This window comes from Corticium candelabrum, chromosome 11 (assembly GCF_963422355.1).
Source record: "Corticium candelabrum chromosome 11, ooCorCand1.1, whole genome shotgun sequence".
Lineage (NCBI taxonomy): Eukaryota > Metazoa > Porifera > Homoscleromorpha > Homosclerophorida > Plakinidae > Corticium > Corticium candelabrum.
The window spans coordinates 6520857-6540326 of NC_085095.1; the positions used below are offsets into that span (position 1 = coordinate 6520857).

The 19470-nt window shown below is 43.9% G+C and overlaps 4 protein-coding genes and 1 long non-coding RNA gene across 6 annotated transcripts; 4 read left to right on the forward strand and 1 right to left on the reverse strand.

Annotated features, from left to right (window-relative positions):
* Positions 1-260: 260 nt before the first annotated feature.
* Positions 261-702, forward strand: LOC134187367 (uncharacterized). Its single transcript, XR_009971087.1, has 2 exons — positions 261-461; positions 520-702. It is a non-coding gene; the product is annotated as an uncharacterized LOC134187367 (long non-coding RNA).
* A 782-nt stretch (positions 703-1484) lies between these two features.
* On the forward strand, positions 1485-4568 carry LOC134187058 (von Willebrand factor A domain-containing protein 5A-like). 2 transcript variants are annotated; one of them, XM_062655174.1, is made up of 4 exons: positions 1485-1544; positions 1605-2947; positions 3018-3132; positions 3185-4568. In XM_062655174.1, exons 2-4 carry the CDS (start codon positions 2604-2606, stop codon positions 4421-4423), a joined length of 1698 nt encoding a protein of 565 aa, XP_062511158.1. In that variant the 5' UTR covers positions 1485-1544; positions 1605-2603; the 3' UTR covers positions 4424-4568. The 2 variants fall into 2 exon arrangements, with proteins under 2 accessions (XP_062511158.1, XP_062511159.1); XM_062655175.1 differs by lacking the exon at positions 1485-1544 and having other exon boundaries at positions 1567-2947.
* On the forward strand, positions 1756-2310 carry LOC134187227 (von Willebrand factor A domain-containing protein 5A-like). Its single transcript, XM_062655344.1, has one exon. It carries the CDS (start codon positions 1756-1758, stop codon positions 2308-2310), a length of 555 nt encoding a protein of 184 aa, XP_062511328.1.
* A 3856-nt stretch (positions 4569-8424) lies between the features above and the next one.
* Positions 8425-15358, forward strand: LOC134187046 (ralBP1-associated Eps domain-containing protein 1-like). The gene is made up of 11 exons (XM_062655162.1): positions 8425-8681; positions 8749-9400; positions 9658-9788; positions 9944-11056; positions 12402-12418; positions 12480-12527; positions 12590-12736; positions 13798-13899; positions 13962-14062; positions 14981-15086; positions 15149-15358. The coding sequence occupies exons 1-11, from the start codon at positions 8675-8677 to the stop codon at positions 15221-15223; spliced, it is 2499 nt and encodes an 832-aa protein (XP_062511146.1). The 5' UTR covers positions 8425-8674; the 3' UTR covers positions 15224-15358.
* Positions 15359-16151: 793 nt separating this feature from the next.
* Positions 16152-19146, reverse strand: LOC134186948 (uncharacterized). Its single transcript, XM_062655048.1, has 3 exons — positions 17767-19146; positions 17036-17713; positions 16152-16689 (listed from the first exon to the last, which is right to left on the reverse strand). The coding sequence occupies exons 1-3, from the start codon at positions 18688-18690 to the stop codon at positions 16288-16290; spliced, it is 2004 nt and encodes a 667-aa protein (XP_062511032.1). The 5' UTR covers positions 18691-19146; the 3' UTR covers positions 16152-16287.
* Positions 19147-19470: the final 324 nt, after the last annotated feature.

Genomic DNA, 19470 nt, shown 5'->3' on the forward strand with positions numbered 1-19470 from the left:
CGTGGCCGCCAAACGCGAACATACACACACACACACACACACACACACACACACACACACACACACACACACACACACAGACAGACGATTTGAGCTTTATATATTAGATATCCGGGACCTCGCAACAAAGATGCACGTGACGTGTCCACAGACCTATCTTTACACTACAGTATCTTGCCCGTACGAAGGTCGGGCCATGGATCGTAGTAAATATATAACTATATAAATATAATATATCTCGAGCTCAATTGACATGACAAGAGAGAGGCTCGCTTCGCTCGCCAATTAGTCTCAGTGATTGGTTCCGACGTTCGACATCGAAAGAGCTCAAATCCGACCGTTATTTCTTTCGAAAACCGTTCGGCGACCTGTTTCTTCCTTCTGTGAACGGTTTTTGGCCAAGCGACCGTTTTGGGAGACGCGTCGGCGTGAACAACTCGATTCGAGCAGACTCGCCCACCGTAATTCACGTTTCCCCTCTCGTAATCCGTTCGTTTATGGGTTTGACTTTGTCTGTAGCTTGATTGAAACGTTATTGAGAGGATAGACGAGTGTTGGGGACGTCTGCGACTGATAATGAGCGACAGGAAGAGGTCTGGTTCGTGTAGCGGCGAATTCACGGCGTGACATTGGACTAGATTGCTAATTGTTGCATATGAGATTGTTCTTGGTACTTCTAATAAAGTAAGAAAGATGTAGAAACATGAGCAGTGTGTTGAGGATGTTGGCTGACTAGCTAGATTGCAGTTTAGAGCTGTTTAGAGCAGCGAGACGTTAGTGATTAGAGTCACGTGTCATATGGTTGCCATGAAACGTCCACTGTAGCGACATGTTCTTGCAGATTTCTCAACAACGCGCTCGCAAACAGCCAGGAAACTCAGCACGGAGCTACATCTCCATGAAAGCAACACAGGTTGTTCAGCATGTTCACGTGTAGACCGTTCCCATCGAACAATCACCCCGTAAGTGTCGTCAGAGTCACTTAGATTTGTCTAGAAAATTCATTTTGCGTCCGTTTGGCAATCGGTCTACCCACATGTCTTCAAATACATCGTTGTACCATTCTGCCGAGTTACAACCGGTTTTAGCGAAGTTCGTGATCGACCTACAATAGAACAAAGGCTACCTCGAAAGCCTAGCAACGCGTAGTTTGGCAAAAAAACGAACCCGCGAGTAGAAAGGGCATAAGTAGACATGTTCACAGCCGGGGTTTGAGGTCGAAATGAGCGCGCAGTTCAAGAGATAATATTGCGGTAAGGTGAGGTGTGACATGCGTGGGCGAGGCAACAGGCTACCTTCAGGGAGGGTCCCCTAATCTTTCTTGGTAATTCTTCGTGGCTATCCACGTGAAAGTGAGTTGAGCCGGATTCCGGTCCGATACCCCGAATCCGCGCCGGACATGGGTTCTTCCGGATCATGTTTGGCTGGCCGAGCTCCTCCCACTCTCCATGGCCACGCCTTCATGATGCAGGCTGGCTCAGGTATAGGTAGCTACGTCACGGCACAGTCGACAAAGAGTCATCGTCACGAGGACACCGAAGAAGGTAAGAATTCAACTGGCATTGGCGCGTATATCGGACATGGTTCCCTGTCTCTTTGTGCAGGCTACCAGAGAAAACAGCGGTTGTAACTGAAATTACCGGGGAGTGTCCACAATTAGGTACACCTAACCTACACGTACTATATTTCTGTCATGATGATCATACGATCATTATGATCATGTGAAACGTCAAGTGTCACCCAATACTCGAAGTAATGGCACCGTCCGGTCTCCTGACAAAGAAAGGAAGATCTCCCGTTCCTCTGCGAGGAGTGAAAGTAGTAACAAGCGTACGTGGTTACGCTGCGCATGTTGAGAGCAGTTTCGAGTATGAGAACGAGGGTAGACACCCAATTGAAGCAATTTTTACTTTTCCATTGGACTCTTCTTCTATCGTCGTTGATTTCGCGGCTACTCTCGACGACCGAAAGATCAAAGGGAAAGTGAAGGAGAAACAGAAAGCGAAAGATATGTATGATGACGCAATTGCAGGCGGTCAGTCTGCCTTTCTGATGGAATCCGAGCGTGACGATATCTTCACTGTGAGTGTGGGCAATCTTCCCGCTCAGAAGAAGGCTGTGGTGACGCTGAAGTACATTACGGAGCTGCATACCGAGCATGATGGCTCGGTCAAACTCAATTTGCCGTCCGTTCTCACTCCAAGGTACAGCAAGGCCGGAGAAAAAATTCAACAAAAGATGTTACTTATCTTCCTGCTTCTCGGATTCCCTACACTTTCAGTTTCAACGCTCGAATTGAAGGCGACGTGAATAAAGTAGAATCGGTCAGCCATAAGCTGAAAGTGACAACAACTATTGATGATAAAGGGTTCCAAGTGACTGATGTAACACTGGCTGAAGAACATAGGTTTGATAAAGATCTTGTTCTAACCATAGCGCCTGGCAATCTTCACAGGCCACATGTCATTGTAGAGGCAGGGAGTGATTCTGTAGTCAATCATTTGTTGCTGCAGAACCAGGCCATCTCTTTGAATTACTTTCCAGATTTCAGCTCTGCTGAATCTGTCAGTGAGCTGGTGTTTGTTATTGATAGAAGTCTTAGTATGACTGGATCAGACATCGATGCGGCAAAGGAAACACTAATGCTATTTCTTAAAAGCATCCCAAAGGGCTGCTTTTTTAACATCGTAGGATTTGGCTCTACGTATACGTTTTTGTTTCCGTGCAGTGTTCCATATGATCAGACTCACCTTGATAAGGCATCAAAGCATATCCAAAGCATTTCTGCTGATATGGGAGGTACAGAATTACTAGAACCTCTCCAGAAAGTATTTAGCATGCGTTCAAAGAATGGCCTTCCTAAGCAGGTGTTTGTTCTTACTGATGGTGGAGTGTTAAGTACTTGGGCTGTTATTAAAGAAGTGAAGGAGAATGTTCATGTAGCAAGGTACAGTACTAGTAGTGTGTGGCTGCACGTGTGATATTTTTTGTACTCATTTCTTATTATGATGTGACAGGTGTTTTGCTGTCGGCATTGGGTCTGGAGCATCGACTGAATTAGTGAAGGGTATTGCTCTTTCGGGTAATGGATCTAGTGAATTTATTCAGACGGGAGAGAGAATGCAACCAAAGGTGAATACTCTCATTGTTCTATGTTCTTTGTGTAACTAATTATTTTCTATAGGTGATGCGAATGCTGAAGAGAGCTCTGGCAGCATCAATTTCAGATGTTTGCATCACATGGTCTCTTCCTGATAATGCTCGTGTCATTCAGACACCAACAAAGATTCCTCCCGTGTTCAGTGGTGATCGTTTGATCATTTATGGACTTGTATCCAATATGCCATCATCTGTGGTGCACAACTGCTCTGCAACGATGAAGGGTGTTGTCAGTGGCAATCCATTTGAGCACACGTTGTCATTTTCACTCGATGCGCGAAGCACTGCGCCCAGCATGGCTATTCACCAGCTTGCCATTAGATCAGTCATTAATGATCTCCAAGAAGACAGCACAAGTGAAGATACAAAAAAGAAATTAGGCAAGTTGTCAGTGAAACGTGGTGAAATGGCACCAAAATCAAGAGAGAAATTAGTGGTAGAGCTCAGCACAGCAGCTAGTGTTGTGTGTAAGCAAACAGCATTTATTGCTGTGAATGATAAAAGCGAAGTGCCTGTGCAGGGCAGCATGGAAGTATATCGTATTCCTGTAGCTGTTGCAAGTGACTCGGCCGTAAACTACTCATCTTTTCAGACGAAGTTTACAGATGCGCCTATTCGTTTTACGGGAAGAGTGATATGTGCGAGAAGAGTGATGTGTAAAGTAGCAGACGCAGAGTCAACGCCTTTGAGTAGAAATGCACCTGTGCTTGAAGGTGCAAAATCAGAAGGTGCAAAATCAGATGGTGCACTACCGCTTATAGGATGTGCATTTGGAGGTGGCGGTTTAGGAGGTGTACAGGCCGGCCCTTACTATGAGGATGCTGCTCAAGTATGTGGACCATTTTCATTCTCACACCAGTACGATACAGATAGTGATAGTGATGAGGAGAATGCAGTTACTAGTGACTATCAGAGTCATTCTCAAACTTGGTCTCAAGGAGACTTGCTATCATCCATGTTAGGCATTGTATCACAGCAGAAGGCATCAGGAGCTTGGAAACTATCTGCTGATACTGTGCAGCTTATCAATAAATCAATGAAAGACTTGAAGTATACCTCACCGTTTCGTACTTCGATGTCTAAAATTCAGTCATCTGTGTGGGTAACTGCTGTGATATTAGTCTGGTTGGAGATGAAGTTGGATGCTTATAGAGATGAGTGGGAGCTGTTGGGAGAAAAGGCTAAAAGATGGCTAAAAGAGCAAGCATTACCACAGGGAATAACTTTGCAGTCTCTGCTAACTGATGCGCGTAAATTGTTCTAAAATTCCGTGGACTCTAATGGAGTGCATTGTGTTAGTTTGACTCTTGACTTATGTGCTACTTGCTACAAGCTGTTTCTGCTGTCTAGCTGAGAGATTTATGTACTGGCTTTGTCGATATGCAAACTGACATTTTGCACACCCTGAAGGCATGCATTTTGATTATACTGTAGACAATTGCAGTTGAGTAGCTATTTTACTCTTAATCCTTAGAACATCCGGGAATGACGAAAGCGCGGCGAGACTGGTCATGAGCCCAGATCATCGCCACAGAATTATCGAGACGCTACAAGGATCATAGACCCTCGGCTGCTAGCGTTTTTATAGGTTATGGAACATGCAGCTGCTGCACATTTACGAACTAGAGCGACGCCTCTGTTATCGGACACCATCAATCATCGGACAGCCGTGGAAGAAGTAAACGAAGTAAGACTGAGCTTTGTTAGAGCTCACAGTAAGAAGGATTAGTAAAGACTGTGATTCCAGACGCGGGACGTCCAAAAGCTTGAAAAGGTTATGCTAGGACGGTAAACATGATCCTTCTCTGCGACCCCGTTCATCGGACACCACCATCATTCACCGGACACGACCTCCCCCATGAAAACGCAAAGGCAATTCTGCAACTTCGCACCTGAGATAGGTTTATAGGTGACTAGCTAACACAACAACACTATCACTGTCTCCGTTTGCTACTCTCCAGGAGAGATAGCGCACGCTCATTGAGTCGAGGTAACGCCCCTATCGTCAGACAGTCTTTTCTTTGCAGCAGCAGTCTGCAGGTAATAATGTCATGAGAGAGAGAGAGAGAGAGAGAGAGAGAGAGAGAGAGAGAGAGAGAGAGAGAGAGAGAGAGAGAGAGAGAGAGAGAGAGAGAGAGAGAGAGAGGAGTTGAAAGGAAATATTATACGGCCCCCAATTCGTTTGACCTTTATGTGTCTCAGCAACGGTTAATAGCGGAAACTGTTGAATTTTCTCTGCTGACAAGCTCACTCTATTGGCATCTACTAGCCCTCCGGTGCTGTCTAGTCTTCCCAGCGTAAGAATTTGAACTCCTGAGTGTCTTGCAGCACAACTGCACAGGCTTGATGACCGGATATAGCAGACGATTCACGTCATCCATGTTCGAGCTTTGCGGTGAGCACATTCTCCCAACTCGCACAAGAGCAGCCCGTGCTTTTCTTTCAAGGCTTCTAAATTGTTACTTGGCTCTGAATAGGACGTGTGCAGGTGTTTCTATTTCAGTTTAATATCTACCATTGCCTGACCTTGTACCGTCACGAAGTGCAGCACATCATCGTTGGTACAACCAGCTGTACCGAATGCAGGAACTTTGTTTATTATCAGAGCAGCTAGAACCTTCACCCCTGCTTCTCCTAGATACAGTTGAATTAGATAAGGTCAAGTTCTTGTGGACACGCGCTACGCAGTGATCGACTTTATTTGCAAAGGGTAAAAGAGCGTTTTAGCACTTCAATCCTGCCTTCTCATCGGTTTCGGTTGTGGTCTTCTTTGTTGAACGGTTAGTTCGTTCAAGCGACAGTTTTACACGTCCTAGTGGGGGCCTAGTTGTAGGAGAAATGACTCAGAATTGCCATTAAGCACTCTAGGCAAGTGTTCTACGTTCTGCAGCATTTCAGATAGCTGAATTTAATCAACTGCAGTTATTTGAAACCTAGAGCTTTTGCTGAGAAGGTAGGAAGGCAAGAAAATGGGTGTCCGACGATTGGGGCCGTTACCACGGGCGTTTGACCGACTGTAACTCATACAGATCTTGGCTGACATGCAGGGTAACAACACGATTTGTAGGTAAAGAGTTGTTGATTAGCAATATATAAGTAACTAGGCTGAAGGATGCGTGTGTGCAATTTATACGCTACTGTCCGGTGAACGATGCGTTTGTCCGATTAACGGAGTATGCAAGGCTCCACACTGTTTTCAATCTCACTCTAAGCAGAGAAGAGGTACAATGCTCTCTTTTGGTGTGCTCAATTACAACTTGGATACCTACATTTATGATGTGGTAGGGACTGCGTTCAAAAACGAATAACTGAGAACTCGCGTTCGGAATATGGTGGTGTCCGAGGAACGAGGCCGCGCTCTATTTGAAACTTTGAACGTGTCTAAATGTACCTGGACTATACTTTTGCTAAGTTTCGCGCTCTTCCGACGCCATTCGAGCACGTTTTTGGCCATAGTACTGGGGCGAGTAGTAATTGCCGAGCGTAGCGAGGCTTGTAATCCGGGTCGCACAACAGAAAGGGCGTAGTCCTATATGGCTCTCCATCGAGCTCTTGGTGCGTGTGTGTGTGTGTGTGTGTGTGTGTGTGTGTGTGTGTGTGTGTGTGTGTGTGTGTGTGTGTGTGTGTGTGTGAATGTGTGTGTGTGCGTGTGTGCGTGCGTGCGTGCGCGCGCGCGCGTGTGTGTCTACACAAAAATCTCAAATTTCTCCTCCCCACGACCACGTTTCATGATAGGACCTACTTTAGAAAATCGTTTCCGTGTCCGACTATAGATGAGTCTAAGAACGATTCATTTAAGTGAGCAAACGGCGACAAAAAAGCTTCATGAACTTCCGTCGCCCCATCCTTTTGTATTGTAGCTAGGGATTGTGTGTACTTGACAACCAAGAAACACCTTCAAGAGTTGAATGCCACCTACAGTCAACTATTCACACGTCCCATACTTACAGCATGATCAATCCTTTACTACACTGTGCTGCATCTAACACTGTTGATAGTCAATGTTTGCTGATATCAATTTCTATGTCAGTAAATACCATACCACTGTCGCTACAACGGAACTGAGTGCATACCTAAACTGTACATTTCAATTGTCTTGATCACGATCGCAAAACGACGACTATACGAGGCCTATCTACGTAATCTAAACTACTAGGAAGTTTGCATGTTTACTTCCATGACAGCTAGGGTTTCAACAAATACGTATTGTCTAGCTAGGACTCGGCGTTTCAGTAGACGGTCTGAAAACTCCGTTGGACGTGTTACTCACGAACGCGAGGCGCCTACGGACACCGTACAACTAAAGTCCGTTCACGCATTAGATGGACTGAGGAATTCAGTGCGTAGCAGGAGTATAGTATGGGTTTCCGAGGTCTAATTAATATCGATGGACAGCTCTTGAAGAGCTTAATTCAATTATAATAATCATATATTTCTTGCTATGAACAGAAAACCAGCCTAAGCAACTTCCGGAATTGTAATGAGTTAGCGGGTGGAGACAAGCTTAATCAGATCAATCTAGAGACAACCCCCAGTGAGATAACTCTTTATCAAACTAAGAAGGAGTGTAACAAAATACTAATGACACAAACAATTAGAAACTCGTGTACAGTACAAGCAAGCATTTATTGATTTCCTGTGGCTTGCATTTGATCTTCGTCATAGCTCTCTGTGGAATCAGACTCACCAGCATCTGACTCTTCGTTAGGGTTTACTTCAATCACCATATCTAGTGGTTTGCGTCTTTGTGACAACACACGCTAAGAATGCAATCAGTATAAGATAGCTTCTTATACAAACATAACATCTGGCTTTCTTGATAATCTGTTTAGCTAAGGTCCAACCCTCGGGCATGAGTCCATGTAATTCGTGAACAGACTTTAGTATCGTCCACATCCGTCTATCGGCCGCTTACGGGTTTACATCCGTCTAGCAGAGGCGTCGCTGGACGTCCAAAATTGGGGGGCCAGCGCTAGGATTATTGTCTATTGTCAATTGTCTAGACGGCCACGCCTACTAATATTGGGGGGCCATGGCCCACCCAGGCCCCTATTGAGCGACGCCTCTGCGTCTAGTAATCGTCGAGGTCGTCGACGCGACGTACTACCGTAACCAGAGGCATATGCGCGCCTCGGGTCTAATAATAATACAGATACAGTGGTTCCATAAAGCCAACTAAAAATTTTGTCAGGACTAAAAATCCCGGATAACCACAAACACGCGTAGACGTCATCAATAGATCCCGTATAATTACAAATACCCCTGACGTAGGCGTGGTCAGGAGCAACATTGGTCTGCAGTTCTCGCTTTTCTTCGCTTCACCACGTTTCGTGTGTGTTTCAACCACGCCACCAGACGCGTTCGAGCGCATTCCGAACCAACCTCCACATCGCTTCCACGCCGCTCCTCACTCACAACAGCCTCTCAAGCCGCCAAGGAGCCCGTCAGCCACCAAACCTTATCATCTCCCGGTAATCTGACGCCCCAACTCCACGCCTTCGACGCGCTCGAACAAATGGACGGTCAGTTCGCGAGTACGTCAATCCGAGAGGTGAGAATCATTCATTCATTGTGCGTTTTTTCACGCAGGAGGCGCGTTTGGCGACGGATTTCGCAACCAGCTGCTGGACGAGGATGCGCAGTATGACCGTCTGAGTTCTGTGTACTCGCCGGACGACGAGGGCTCGCTCTACGACCATTTGGCGCCACAAGAGAGCGCCAAGGGTGTCAGCCGGTTGAGCGTGGCGGGAGATCCCGGCAGTCCAATTGGCTACGTTGTAGCAGGTGCGCAGCAACCGGCGCGGGTCGAGCCTCAGTGGCAGTACTCGGGGATTGCGCAGTCGGTGGAGAGTGTGCTGGAGTCGAGAGGCGGCGAGCCGGTGCGTTTTCCGTCGCCTGGAAAATTGAGGGAATCCTCTACACAACAGGGTGGCGTCAACCCGGCGTTTGCTGATTTTGCTGCCGCTAATGCGGCGGGTGGGGCTCTGTCTGCACGGCTGACTGACAAGGGGGTTCTCACTGACAGGGGGGTTCATTTTGCGTCAGCTGATGGACAGTCACCTGAGGCTCAGATGTCGCCAAGTGTGAGTGACAGCAAGTGGAAGATTAGTAGTGATGAGAGGAAGAGATATGAGCAGCAGTTTCATACTCTGAAGACGTCGAGTGGGTATTTGTCGGGACGAGATGCTCGTGAGTTTTTTCTGAAATCAAAGCTTCCGAATTCGGAGTTGTCGGCTATTTGGTGGGTGATTTGTTCCATGGGTGTTGTGTGTGTGGGTCTGTTTGTGTGTTTGTGTTTATATGTTTGTGTGTGTTTGTTTGTTTGTGTGTTTGTGTTTTGCTTGTGTTTGTGTCTGTTTGATTGTGTGTGTGTGTGTGTTTGCATTTGTTTGTTTGTTTGTGTGTGTTTGTGTATTTGTTTGTGTGTAGTTGTTTGTTTATGTGCGTTGTGTGTGTGTGTGTGTGTGTGTGTGTGTGTGTGATTTGTTTTTTTGTTAGGAAATTGTCTGATTTGGATGAAGATGGGAAGTTGTCGATTGGTGAATTTTGTGTGGCTGTACATATTGTTATACATAGAAGAAGGGGGGATGAAATACCGGCTGTTTTACCAGCTGTGCTATGGCCGAAAAGTGAGTGAATGGAATGTACACACACACGTACACACACAAACATACAAACAAACACACACAAATAAACACATGACACATGCAAGCACACAAACACACACACACACACACACACACACACACACACCACATTTCAAAAAACAATATATCTATTGCAGAATCAGAGCAGTTTGATATCGAGTCTGCTTTTAATGAGCTCGGATCATCAGCAGCACAACGAATATCCGCTGAGGCTTTCCAGCCTGTTCCGACCAGAAAAGACAGCGCGATGACTCTCTTATCACCAGGACAAGGAACCACCAACGTGCCAACATCAAATGACGTGCAAGTAGGAACCACATCTAAACAAACACCTAAGAAACCGATGAATATGGCAGCGCCGGTTGCAGAAGTCCAGATGCAAAGTCCACACCATCGACGTCAGTCTGATCCATTATCTCAGGCCTCTCACTCAAAAGTGTCAGGAAATCTAGTGCGAGAATCAAAACCTCTCGTTCTTGAGAACCCGTTGGCTCAAATGGGACTTCCTCTTCCGCCGTCGAAAGACAAACCACTGCCTGCAATTCCAGGAATTGCGATGTCAGACGTGAATGAGACGGATGGTAATCCGTCTGTTAGTCGGGAAAGTTTGAGTCCAGAGAATGAGGAGTTACCTCTAATGCCACCTTTGTTACCGATGAAAAAGAAAGTGAGTCAGAGCATCGGAATCGGCAAGCATGTGACTGAGACTTCCACCAGTAAGTTTGTTCCTCCAAAGTCGCCGACGTTAGAAAACCTGACTGTGACCGATCTGCCTCCTCCGCCAATCGAGAAGCCTGTGGACTTGCTAGCCGGCGATACAAAGATGCAGTTTGTGATGGATAAATTGGCTGCGCCATCTCTTCCTCCAAAGAAGAAATCGAGCACGAGCAACATCAAACGCAGCAAGAGTCAGAGAGATCGACAGTCGAACTCGCAGTCGAAGCTGAAACGCAGAGCGTCGAAAGAAGCTGCTGGATACTCACAGCTTGACGACGATGCTTGCTCATTGGGAGATGCCTCGCCTGGTGCATCTGTAGACGCACATATGTTACAAACACATGCTCTACAGCCTACTGTTCATGATTTAGTGAGTGTTGTGGCACCCGTTGTTAGGGTAACGCAATCTCCTGTTGTTGGCCGGTCAAGCAATCAAGACGAGACGGATTGGCGGAAGAAAGGACATTCTCGGTCGTCGTCGCTTGATCTTAATGTCGTAATGAAGAGTCAGGAGTTTGATGAAATGAAGACAGGTGAGGAACAAGCTAACAGGAATCATTGGTTTGAGTATGATTTTTATTTTTTAATTATTTTTTCTGTGTATTGCTTTATGTATGCTTGTGGTCTGTACGTGCTGACAGTTTAGCTGTTTACATCATGGTCATCATTAGTCTTGAGATGTATGGGTTTGTTTTTGCTTTGCATAGACAGACGGACAGACAGGCAGATGGACTTTTGTGGGGAGATTGTAATCATCATGTTTCTACATTGTTTCTCACTGTTGGACTCGAACTCCACTTTCTATTGCATAACTAGTATTCTTTCTTGTGCATGCAGCTGTAGTTTGAAGACTTTAGGAGCTTGTAATTGCTGGCAATTGGACTTTACTTTAGTGATTTAATTGCAGTTGATGTATAATAGTTCAATGTTTGAAAATATATGTATTATTAAACAGACAGACAGACGGATAGACAGACAGACAGACAGACTAGTCTTGGAACATTTTGGAAGATGTGGCAAGAAGGCAGAATCCTATTTGGATGATTTGTCCAAACGTTCCAGAAATGACTTTGGAAGATCAAACAGGACAGAGTTGAAAACTACGGGCGATTTAATTGCAAAGATGCAATGCTAATGTGCTATTAATCTAAATTTTCAATGATTTGTTAGGAGAGGACAAATACCCTTTGATCTGTAGACTTTTTAGGAATGGGATGACATGATCCTTTCATTTAAGCAGTTTAGTAAAAACATTGGGTGTTACTGTCATATTTGTCAAAGTAGTTAGCTATTTGCTTTGTATCGTAGCGTAAATTTGAAAATATATGAAGACAGATACACAGACAGACAGACAGACAAACAGAACGACACACAGCAGGCAGACAGACAAACAAACGCAGAAAGACAGATAGGTAGATAGGAAGGTATGTTTTATGCCAGGAAAGTTTCTGTAGCCCTCAATTCTTTATCCACTCTGTGTTATCATAAACACAGGAAAATAATGGCACAAAAATCTGGGAAAACATTACACATAGAAGAGCCATTAGAGCGAAGTTTTAACGAATCTGATTGGCCTTTAGTTTGTCCACTGCAGTCGCAGTGTTTGTCATTTCAGCAGGTAGTGTAGTCTGCAGTTACTGTAATGTACAGATGGAAAACACTGATTGCATATTTGCGTTTTGTCTTTGACGTTTTAAGTCTTGAGTGTCGCTCGTTGTGTAAGCATAATAATCGGCTTGTTGATTGGATGTGATGTGTGAAGAGTGGAGAAGGAAATTATTGAATTTGTTTGCATATTTTCCTTTTGTATTTTATTTATCTCTCTAATTAATTTCTTCCGTCATTCACACTAACATTGCTGTTGTGTTTGCTTTCTAGATACTCAGCCATTCACGGTATACAAGCCAATAATATTGATTACAACTGCAGTGAATGCAAGTGTTTGTGTTGTCGTAGGATTTGCCTCCAACTCCACCACCTAAAGACTTTCCGGCTGTTCTTCCTGTATGACGTCTGCTCACTTTGTTTGATACAAATTCGGTAGTTTGTGTTGTTTGTGCTGTTAGAAACGTAAATCGCGGAAACATGCGCCTGAACCGCCATCACCGATGCTTGAGGTGAAGCAGCCGAGTCCTGGCAAGAGAAAAGGGCACAAAAAATCAGCTTCACTGGATATTCTTTCGTCAAGTCCTGATATAAGAGACATAACGAGGGTAAGATGGGAATACTATGTTGTTGCAGTTTGTGCACTTGTTTAGAACATACGTGAGGTTGAGGTTTGGGTTTGTGATGTGAAGGAAGTGAAATTGGGTTTCTCCTATTGGCTGCACAGCATGTTTGTTGTTGTTGTTGTGTGTGTGTGTGTGTGTGTGTGTGTGTACACATGCACACACACACACACACACACACACACACACACACGCACCAGGGTGTGAATCTGTTCATGTGGACAGAACAACAACATTAGTGACGTTCTTGTAGTTACCGCAAAGGCTTCATTGACTAGACTGTCCTAGACTTTAAAACATCAGACAACCCACAGGTAAAACTGTTAGATTCAAGACTAAAAGACAATGTCAAGTTGTCAACATCATTGAACATGCATACAGTGTGCTCGTCATACATCGAAGAATGGGATGTCTCAGACGTTTGGCTAGCGACACTTCAGCTCATTAGTTTCAGCCTAAAACATACTTACAAGTGCTCGATTAAAGTATAGTACAATACAATATAGCTATCTATACATGTTTGTAGCTGCAAGCAAGGATGCCATAATACCAGCCTGTATATCCTACTGCTTCCAATATTGTTTTCAACTATGGCTTCTGCTTTCAAACTGAAATGCCAGTATCACTTCCTGTGTGATATACTGCTTCTGTAGAGAGTCGACTGGCAGGAAACTTTGTCATAGTATTGCAGTGAGCGTCATTGAACTGTTTAACTAGAGAATTGAATTAGGTTGATAGAATAATTAAATAAATACTTAAATCAAAAACCAGTAATATCACACATCAAGACCTCAAAAAATTATGATTTGGAAAAAATTCAAAAATAGTTTTGGAGCCTTAAAAAGACTTAGTCTCGAAAAACGGTAGAAACAGTAGGGCATGTATTTTAGAACAGGGTCTACTGTATATCAATGTCAACTCATTGTTATGCTTGAATCAGCTGGAAAATTGAGAGTTTTTGGCATGCTGTGTGTATGTATATTGTTGCTTACATATTGTTGTACGTGTTTAGCTACAGTTTGTGTTAATGTTGGTGTGTTTGTCAGCATATTCGGTCGATGACGCCGGACAGTCAGACTTCGATTGGTGCTTCTCCTGCTGTTGAGATTCATACGATTACACAAAAACCTGTTGTGAGAGAGAAGAAGGTGTTTGCAGCTGCTGTCATGCCTTGACATTGTGACATTATTATATGTTTGTGTTTGTATAGAAAGCACCGCCAATACCTCCTAGTCCTTATAAGAAAAAGAGCCAGACTGATATGTCGTTGGAAGCAACTATTGCAAAGGATTCATATGCGTCTGTCAACAAGTACGAGAGTTTCATTTGTTTTTTGCTGTTTGTGTGGTGCTTGGTATTGAAGGAAATGTACAACACATTGGTTGATATTGACTCATGATCTATCATCGGGAGCTAACAGAGAAAGTAGGGGACACGGGGAAGGGAGGGAGGACAACAAATTTGAGCTCATGTCGCAACGGCACGAAAGCTAAGACTGAGTTGGCGTGCCAACGTTATTTAACTTAAGTGCATGTGCCCTAATTCTGGTACCACCCCAGGCCCAACGCACGCCCTGGTTTACGAGGGTGGAGTCAACCTCGTCTAACTACATTAGGCACCATTTTTTGAAATTAAAATTTGGAGGTGCTGAGCAGGATTGTTTGACTTTCCAGTTTAAAACTTGAATTACGTATGTTCCACACTCTAACAGCATGCTCTAGCACATCAGTGAGTGGTGTCCTACCATTGCCGCTGAGATGGCCAACACGTTGTGATCCAAACATAACTTTTATTAAATTTTTGAAATTTTTACTTCAATGTTTAAATAAAAAATTGCATTAACTTTTATTAATTTAAAAAAAGGACATTAACTTTTATTAATTATTTTACATTAACTATTTATTAATTATTTTGCATTAACTATTTATTAATTATTTTACATTAACATTTTATTAATTACTTTACATTAACTTTTATTGAAACAATTTGAATCTTTACACGAACTTATATAACTTTTTAAAAATTTTTACATTACTCTTATAATTTTTAAAAAACTTTACATCAAATTTTATTTTAAAAGTTTTAATTTTTACATTTACTTTTATTAATTTTTAAAAAAATTTACAATAACTTTTAAAATGGCAACTTGTACACATCGTTACTTGCTGTGAGCTCTCTCTTGTTGGTCATCAAATCAAAATGTCTGAGTCTCACTGTGTGTGTTCATAGAACAAAGAAGGACAAGGCGACACTAGAGGAAGAAATCAGACAACTGAAAAACAGATTCCTTGAGCTCAAGAGACTCAACACTGATCTACACAGTCGTCTCATGGAGGTAAAATAAAACGTGTTCCTAAAATCATTGCAATCATGCAAGGAAGCTCCATCTCATTGCAGTTGAAGGAGCAACGAAGCAGCTTGCAGGTCGAGAAAGAGATTTTGGAACAGAGCAGAAGTGACATACAACAGTAGTCACTCTATCAATACAGAGACACAGTGAGGTAATTCAGACTTCGTCGCTCGCCTTTGTCACATGTTAGTTTCGTAGTGTAGCAATACGGGTGATTGGTAATTTATTAGTTAATACACAGATTCTCAGTAGATTAACGATGATGTAGTGTGAGGAACAAGTTGAACTAGGCTCGAGTGTCCAGCCGGTTGTCTCCCCCCAGGAGGAGAAAGACCGGCTGGAGACATTCACCACTCAAAGGAATCCGCCGACTCTCTATCCTCCAATCAGGATCTTGCACACACGTTTGGTTAGTGTTTGTGCATGCACGTACATCCACAATAACTGCTGATCAGCAATGCATGTCGCTACTGGCTCTCTGCTAATGCAATTTGTAACCGAGTGGTCAATCCATCATGCCGTCTGATATCACATTCGTTACAGTGTGAGCTACACCTACAAGTTGCCTTCTTTCGTCGTCCTTGCAAAGCAATTTCTAGTCGCTGAGGGTGTCGTATGTTGCATGCATTGAATGAGTGTGTAGACCTTCTACAAAACGTGGTATTTGCACTTAATGCAGCACGATATGCAAAGCTATGATTTGCATACATTGCAGTCGACCTTTGGTTGGTTGGCCTCTATGGTAAGCTTTGAGTCTAGTGATCTTAGTGAGCTGGTAAGAGTCGACATGTTTGTAGACTTGGATGGCACATGTTGAGACTACTGGCACTTCCGTAGAGCGAAATTGCATTAGCAACAGCCAATCGTGACGTGTATCCCTATCAAGGATGCACAAACATTAGATGGCACTCTGATTAGAGAATAGCACGTCGGCGGTTTGTTTGAGTAGCGAATGTCTCCAGCCGGTCTTTCTCCTCCTGGGGAGGGGGGAGACGACTGGCTGGAGACTCAAGCCTAAAGTCGAACCTACTTGCATTACTATTGCAACGTTTTGTCATCAACTAAGTTATAGTTAAGTCGCATGTACACAGTTGGTTTCATCGTGTAAAGCAATACACAGTCACTTAAAATCACAACTTTGATTGTATTGTTTCTCTAGTGTCTATCTATTGTGTTACCAAATGTCTCAAACGACCGGTTTTTCGTCCATTTGTGTCTCATATGACATTTGAGATTTACCACATCGTTTTTTGACGATAAAGAAAATGCCGATACCCAGAAGAACAGCAACGATTAGTGTTGCAACTGTTATCCCAGCTGTCATCCCAATTATTTTTGTTTTATCGTATGGAGAGGCACAGCTACATATATGCACCAAGTCTATGCTGCAGCCATTGTTGTCTAATGATCTCTGGCTCATATACTGTCTATCGGGCATAACGTTGACAACAACTTGTCCATTGTCTGCAGCTTGTTTAAGGTTCCTTACAGCATCCTGTAGTTCTACTCCTGTCTCGACGTACGTATCAATGGGTAGCTTGTCGAGCAGAGTGACCTGCACCATAACTCCCTTATCATGCGTAACAGGCTGCAACGAGACTTTGCAATGAGATAAGGCCAGACCAACTAAATTTTGATGCTCTTGGACCAAGCGATCGAAATAGACAAGTAATGATCCTGTGACATTTTGAGCATGTACAGTTTTTGTTGCACTGCATGTAGAAAAACGTGAGATAACAAAATGGTCACTAAAAGACACTGATAATGATAGTGTGTGTGTGTGCGTGTCTGTGTCTGTGTGTGTGTGTTTTGTGTGTGTGTCTGTGTGTGTGTGTAAATTGCGCATGCGCACATCACATTTTATTTTTGAGCATCAAGAAATCTAAATGGTCTGGCCTAAGCAGAAATCAACGTTTATAAAACGGGATACATACTTTCACATCGGTGACTCGAGATTTATCGATTCGAGCAGCAGCTGCGATACTAGTCCGAGCATTCTGTACAAACAATTGCTTGCTGAATTCCTCGAATTCGTCGTACCTTCCATTTATCAAGAAAAGGACAGTCTGTTTGTCTTTGTAACAAGACGACGTGTCCACTGTTGGCTCAAACCGCGGCTGAACATCGAAGTCGTAGAGGTTATAGATGACGTGAAGGTTTGGCGTTTCATCGCCTTGACCTCTCGTGTACACCTCATATTTTATAGGGACTTGATGCTCTTCTAGCAAGTTTTGAGACATGTAACTTACTGATCTCTTTGCAAACGATATCTCGATGATGATAGTTGTATTGCCATCGATTGACGTGTTACCTTGGAAGACATCACACAAAATGTTGTTGACAACACGAGTGCCGGTGTAGTGTACCGAGTTTGGGTCGATTAGACCGAATAGGTCGTGACTAGATTTCATCTCTAGATGCTGATTTTTGTCGGTTATAGGTGCCGGTTGGGTCAAGAATGGTAGGATGTGATTCGCATTTGCTGCAGTGAGTTTGAATACCGTGCAGTTGATTTGATCGACCGAAAAGCTCACACCCAATCTGTAGTCGTTGACAACGGAAAACACTCCAGTGTGATCAACAATCTTTTTGTTGGTATAACTGACATATTCCTAGACACAAGATGATGACATACATGCTAAGGATTCAACCAACTTTATCATACCAAACCGTGTTGAACTAATCCGATTTCCTGGTAGATAGTCTGCACACCGACTGAATATTTATCAGGGAGTTTTGGTAGTTGTTTATGACTTCCATAGGGATGACAATGAATGTTACGAGGGACTCGAAATAAAGAGGCGTCTGGTGGTCCGGCAGTGAACGAAGTGAAATCATAAGTGTGTCGAAAATGGTGACTACTTGATCCTGTTGGATCAACATCATCACTGTTTCCGTCATCCCTATCATCCTCGTCGTCACCATTAGCAAGATCGTTACTGTTGTCATCAGGGCCATCAGAGATTCCCTCAATAACGAGTCGCACTGGTGTGCCATGCCTTGAACTTCCATTTTCACTGACAGCGAAGTACCAGTCCATGCTCATCATCAAGTTTCCATCGTCGTCTCTCAGACATGTTTTCCAATGATCGACTTTTTTTCCTTCTATGGTCTCTTTTCCCGCATAGACGTCGCCATATTGTCTTCCAAAGTTGAGAACGTCAGCGATGCCGAGCACGTGCGCATTGCTCTGATTGTCGAAACGAAACGGAAATGCCAAAAATGGAGAGTCGGGTGTGAGGTCGTGCACCGTACAGTCTGACCCGTTGATCTTGTACCACTGTTTGTCGGTGAACGTGTAGATGCGCGTTAGTGCCGGAATGATTCCATTTGCCAGCGTGTCGAGCCTTCCTCTGTTGTTGACGTCATCGTAGTACTCTTTTACTCTTACCTTGTAGCCTTTGTTTTCAATATTGGCAGTAACCGTTGCTTCAAACTGGTTGGAAATGTCGGGAAGGCTTGGAGCGTTGGCCTGAGGAGTCGGCGGCTCGCATGTAAACGGAGCAGCCGTTGCTGCATGAGATGAGTGGTGAAGTAGTAGCTCTAGATGGAGAGCAAGTATGAAAACGCAACGCAGGGAGGTGAGCATGATGAGGAGCAGAAAAACTGGGTAACTGGTCTAGTGGGTGAGCAGATATTCTGCGCAGGAGTTCCGTATCAAAATTTTCCTGCTTAGACACTATTTCCTGCACCCGGTCTAGACATAGTTTCTAGTGATTCTAGTTGAGACAATGGCATGGGCAACAACGTTTGTCCGGCTTTGTGTGCATCAAGATCAACCAGGAAGCAGGAAAACAAGACAAAACAACAGCCAGCATTCAAATCAAATTTGAGTTTAACTTAATTAAAACAAGATAACAAGACAAACAGAAGGCGGATAATTCCCATACTGATGTGACCATGCATCTAGCTAAGCACCGTTGCATGCGCACCACCAGCATGTCATCCGCGATCTTCAAGAGAGCAATATGTTCTAAGCAGGACTGATGATGAACGATCGACGTCGTCTTGCAAGAAAGATTCGTAGGAAACGTTGACGCTGCTTTCTTCTGGATCCGGTCGCTTGCTGTACATGATGTCGCTTCACAGTAATATCTATGCAGCTAGAAGACGTACACCGATCTCTAGCTACGACGAATTAGCGGACGAAAGATGGCGACGGTTCAATAAATGTATGATAATGATGTCCATCTCAATAGTTAACTAGTTAATTTATTAACTTCCAGTGATGCAAGAGCGCTATAGATGCAGAATTGAGACATAACGTGGATAACAAGCCCGCGCCGTGCAAGAGTTGCGTAGCTGTGTGAATTCGAAGTAGTGTGGGACATTGATGGTATTTAGTTACTTATCTCTAAACACATTGGTA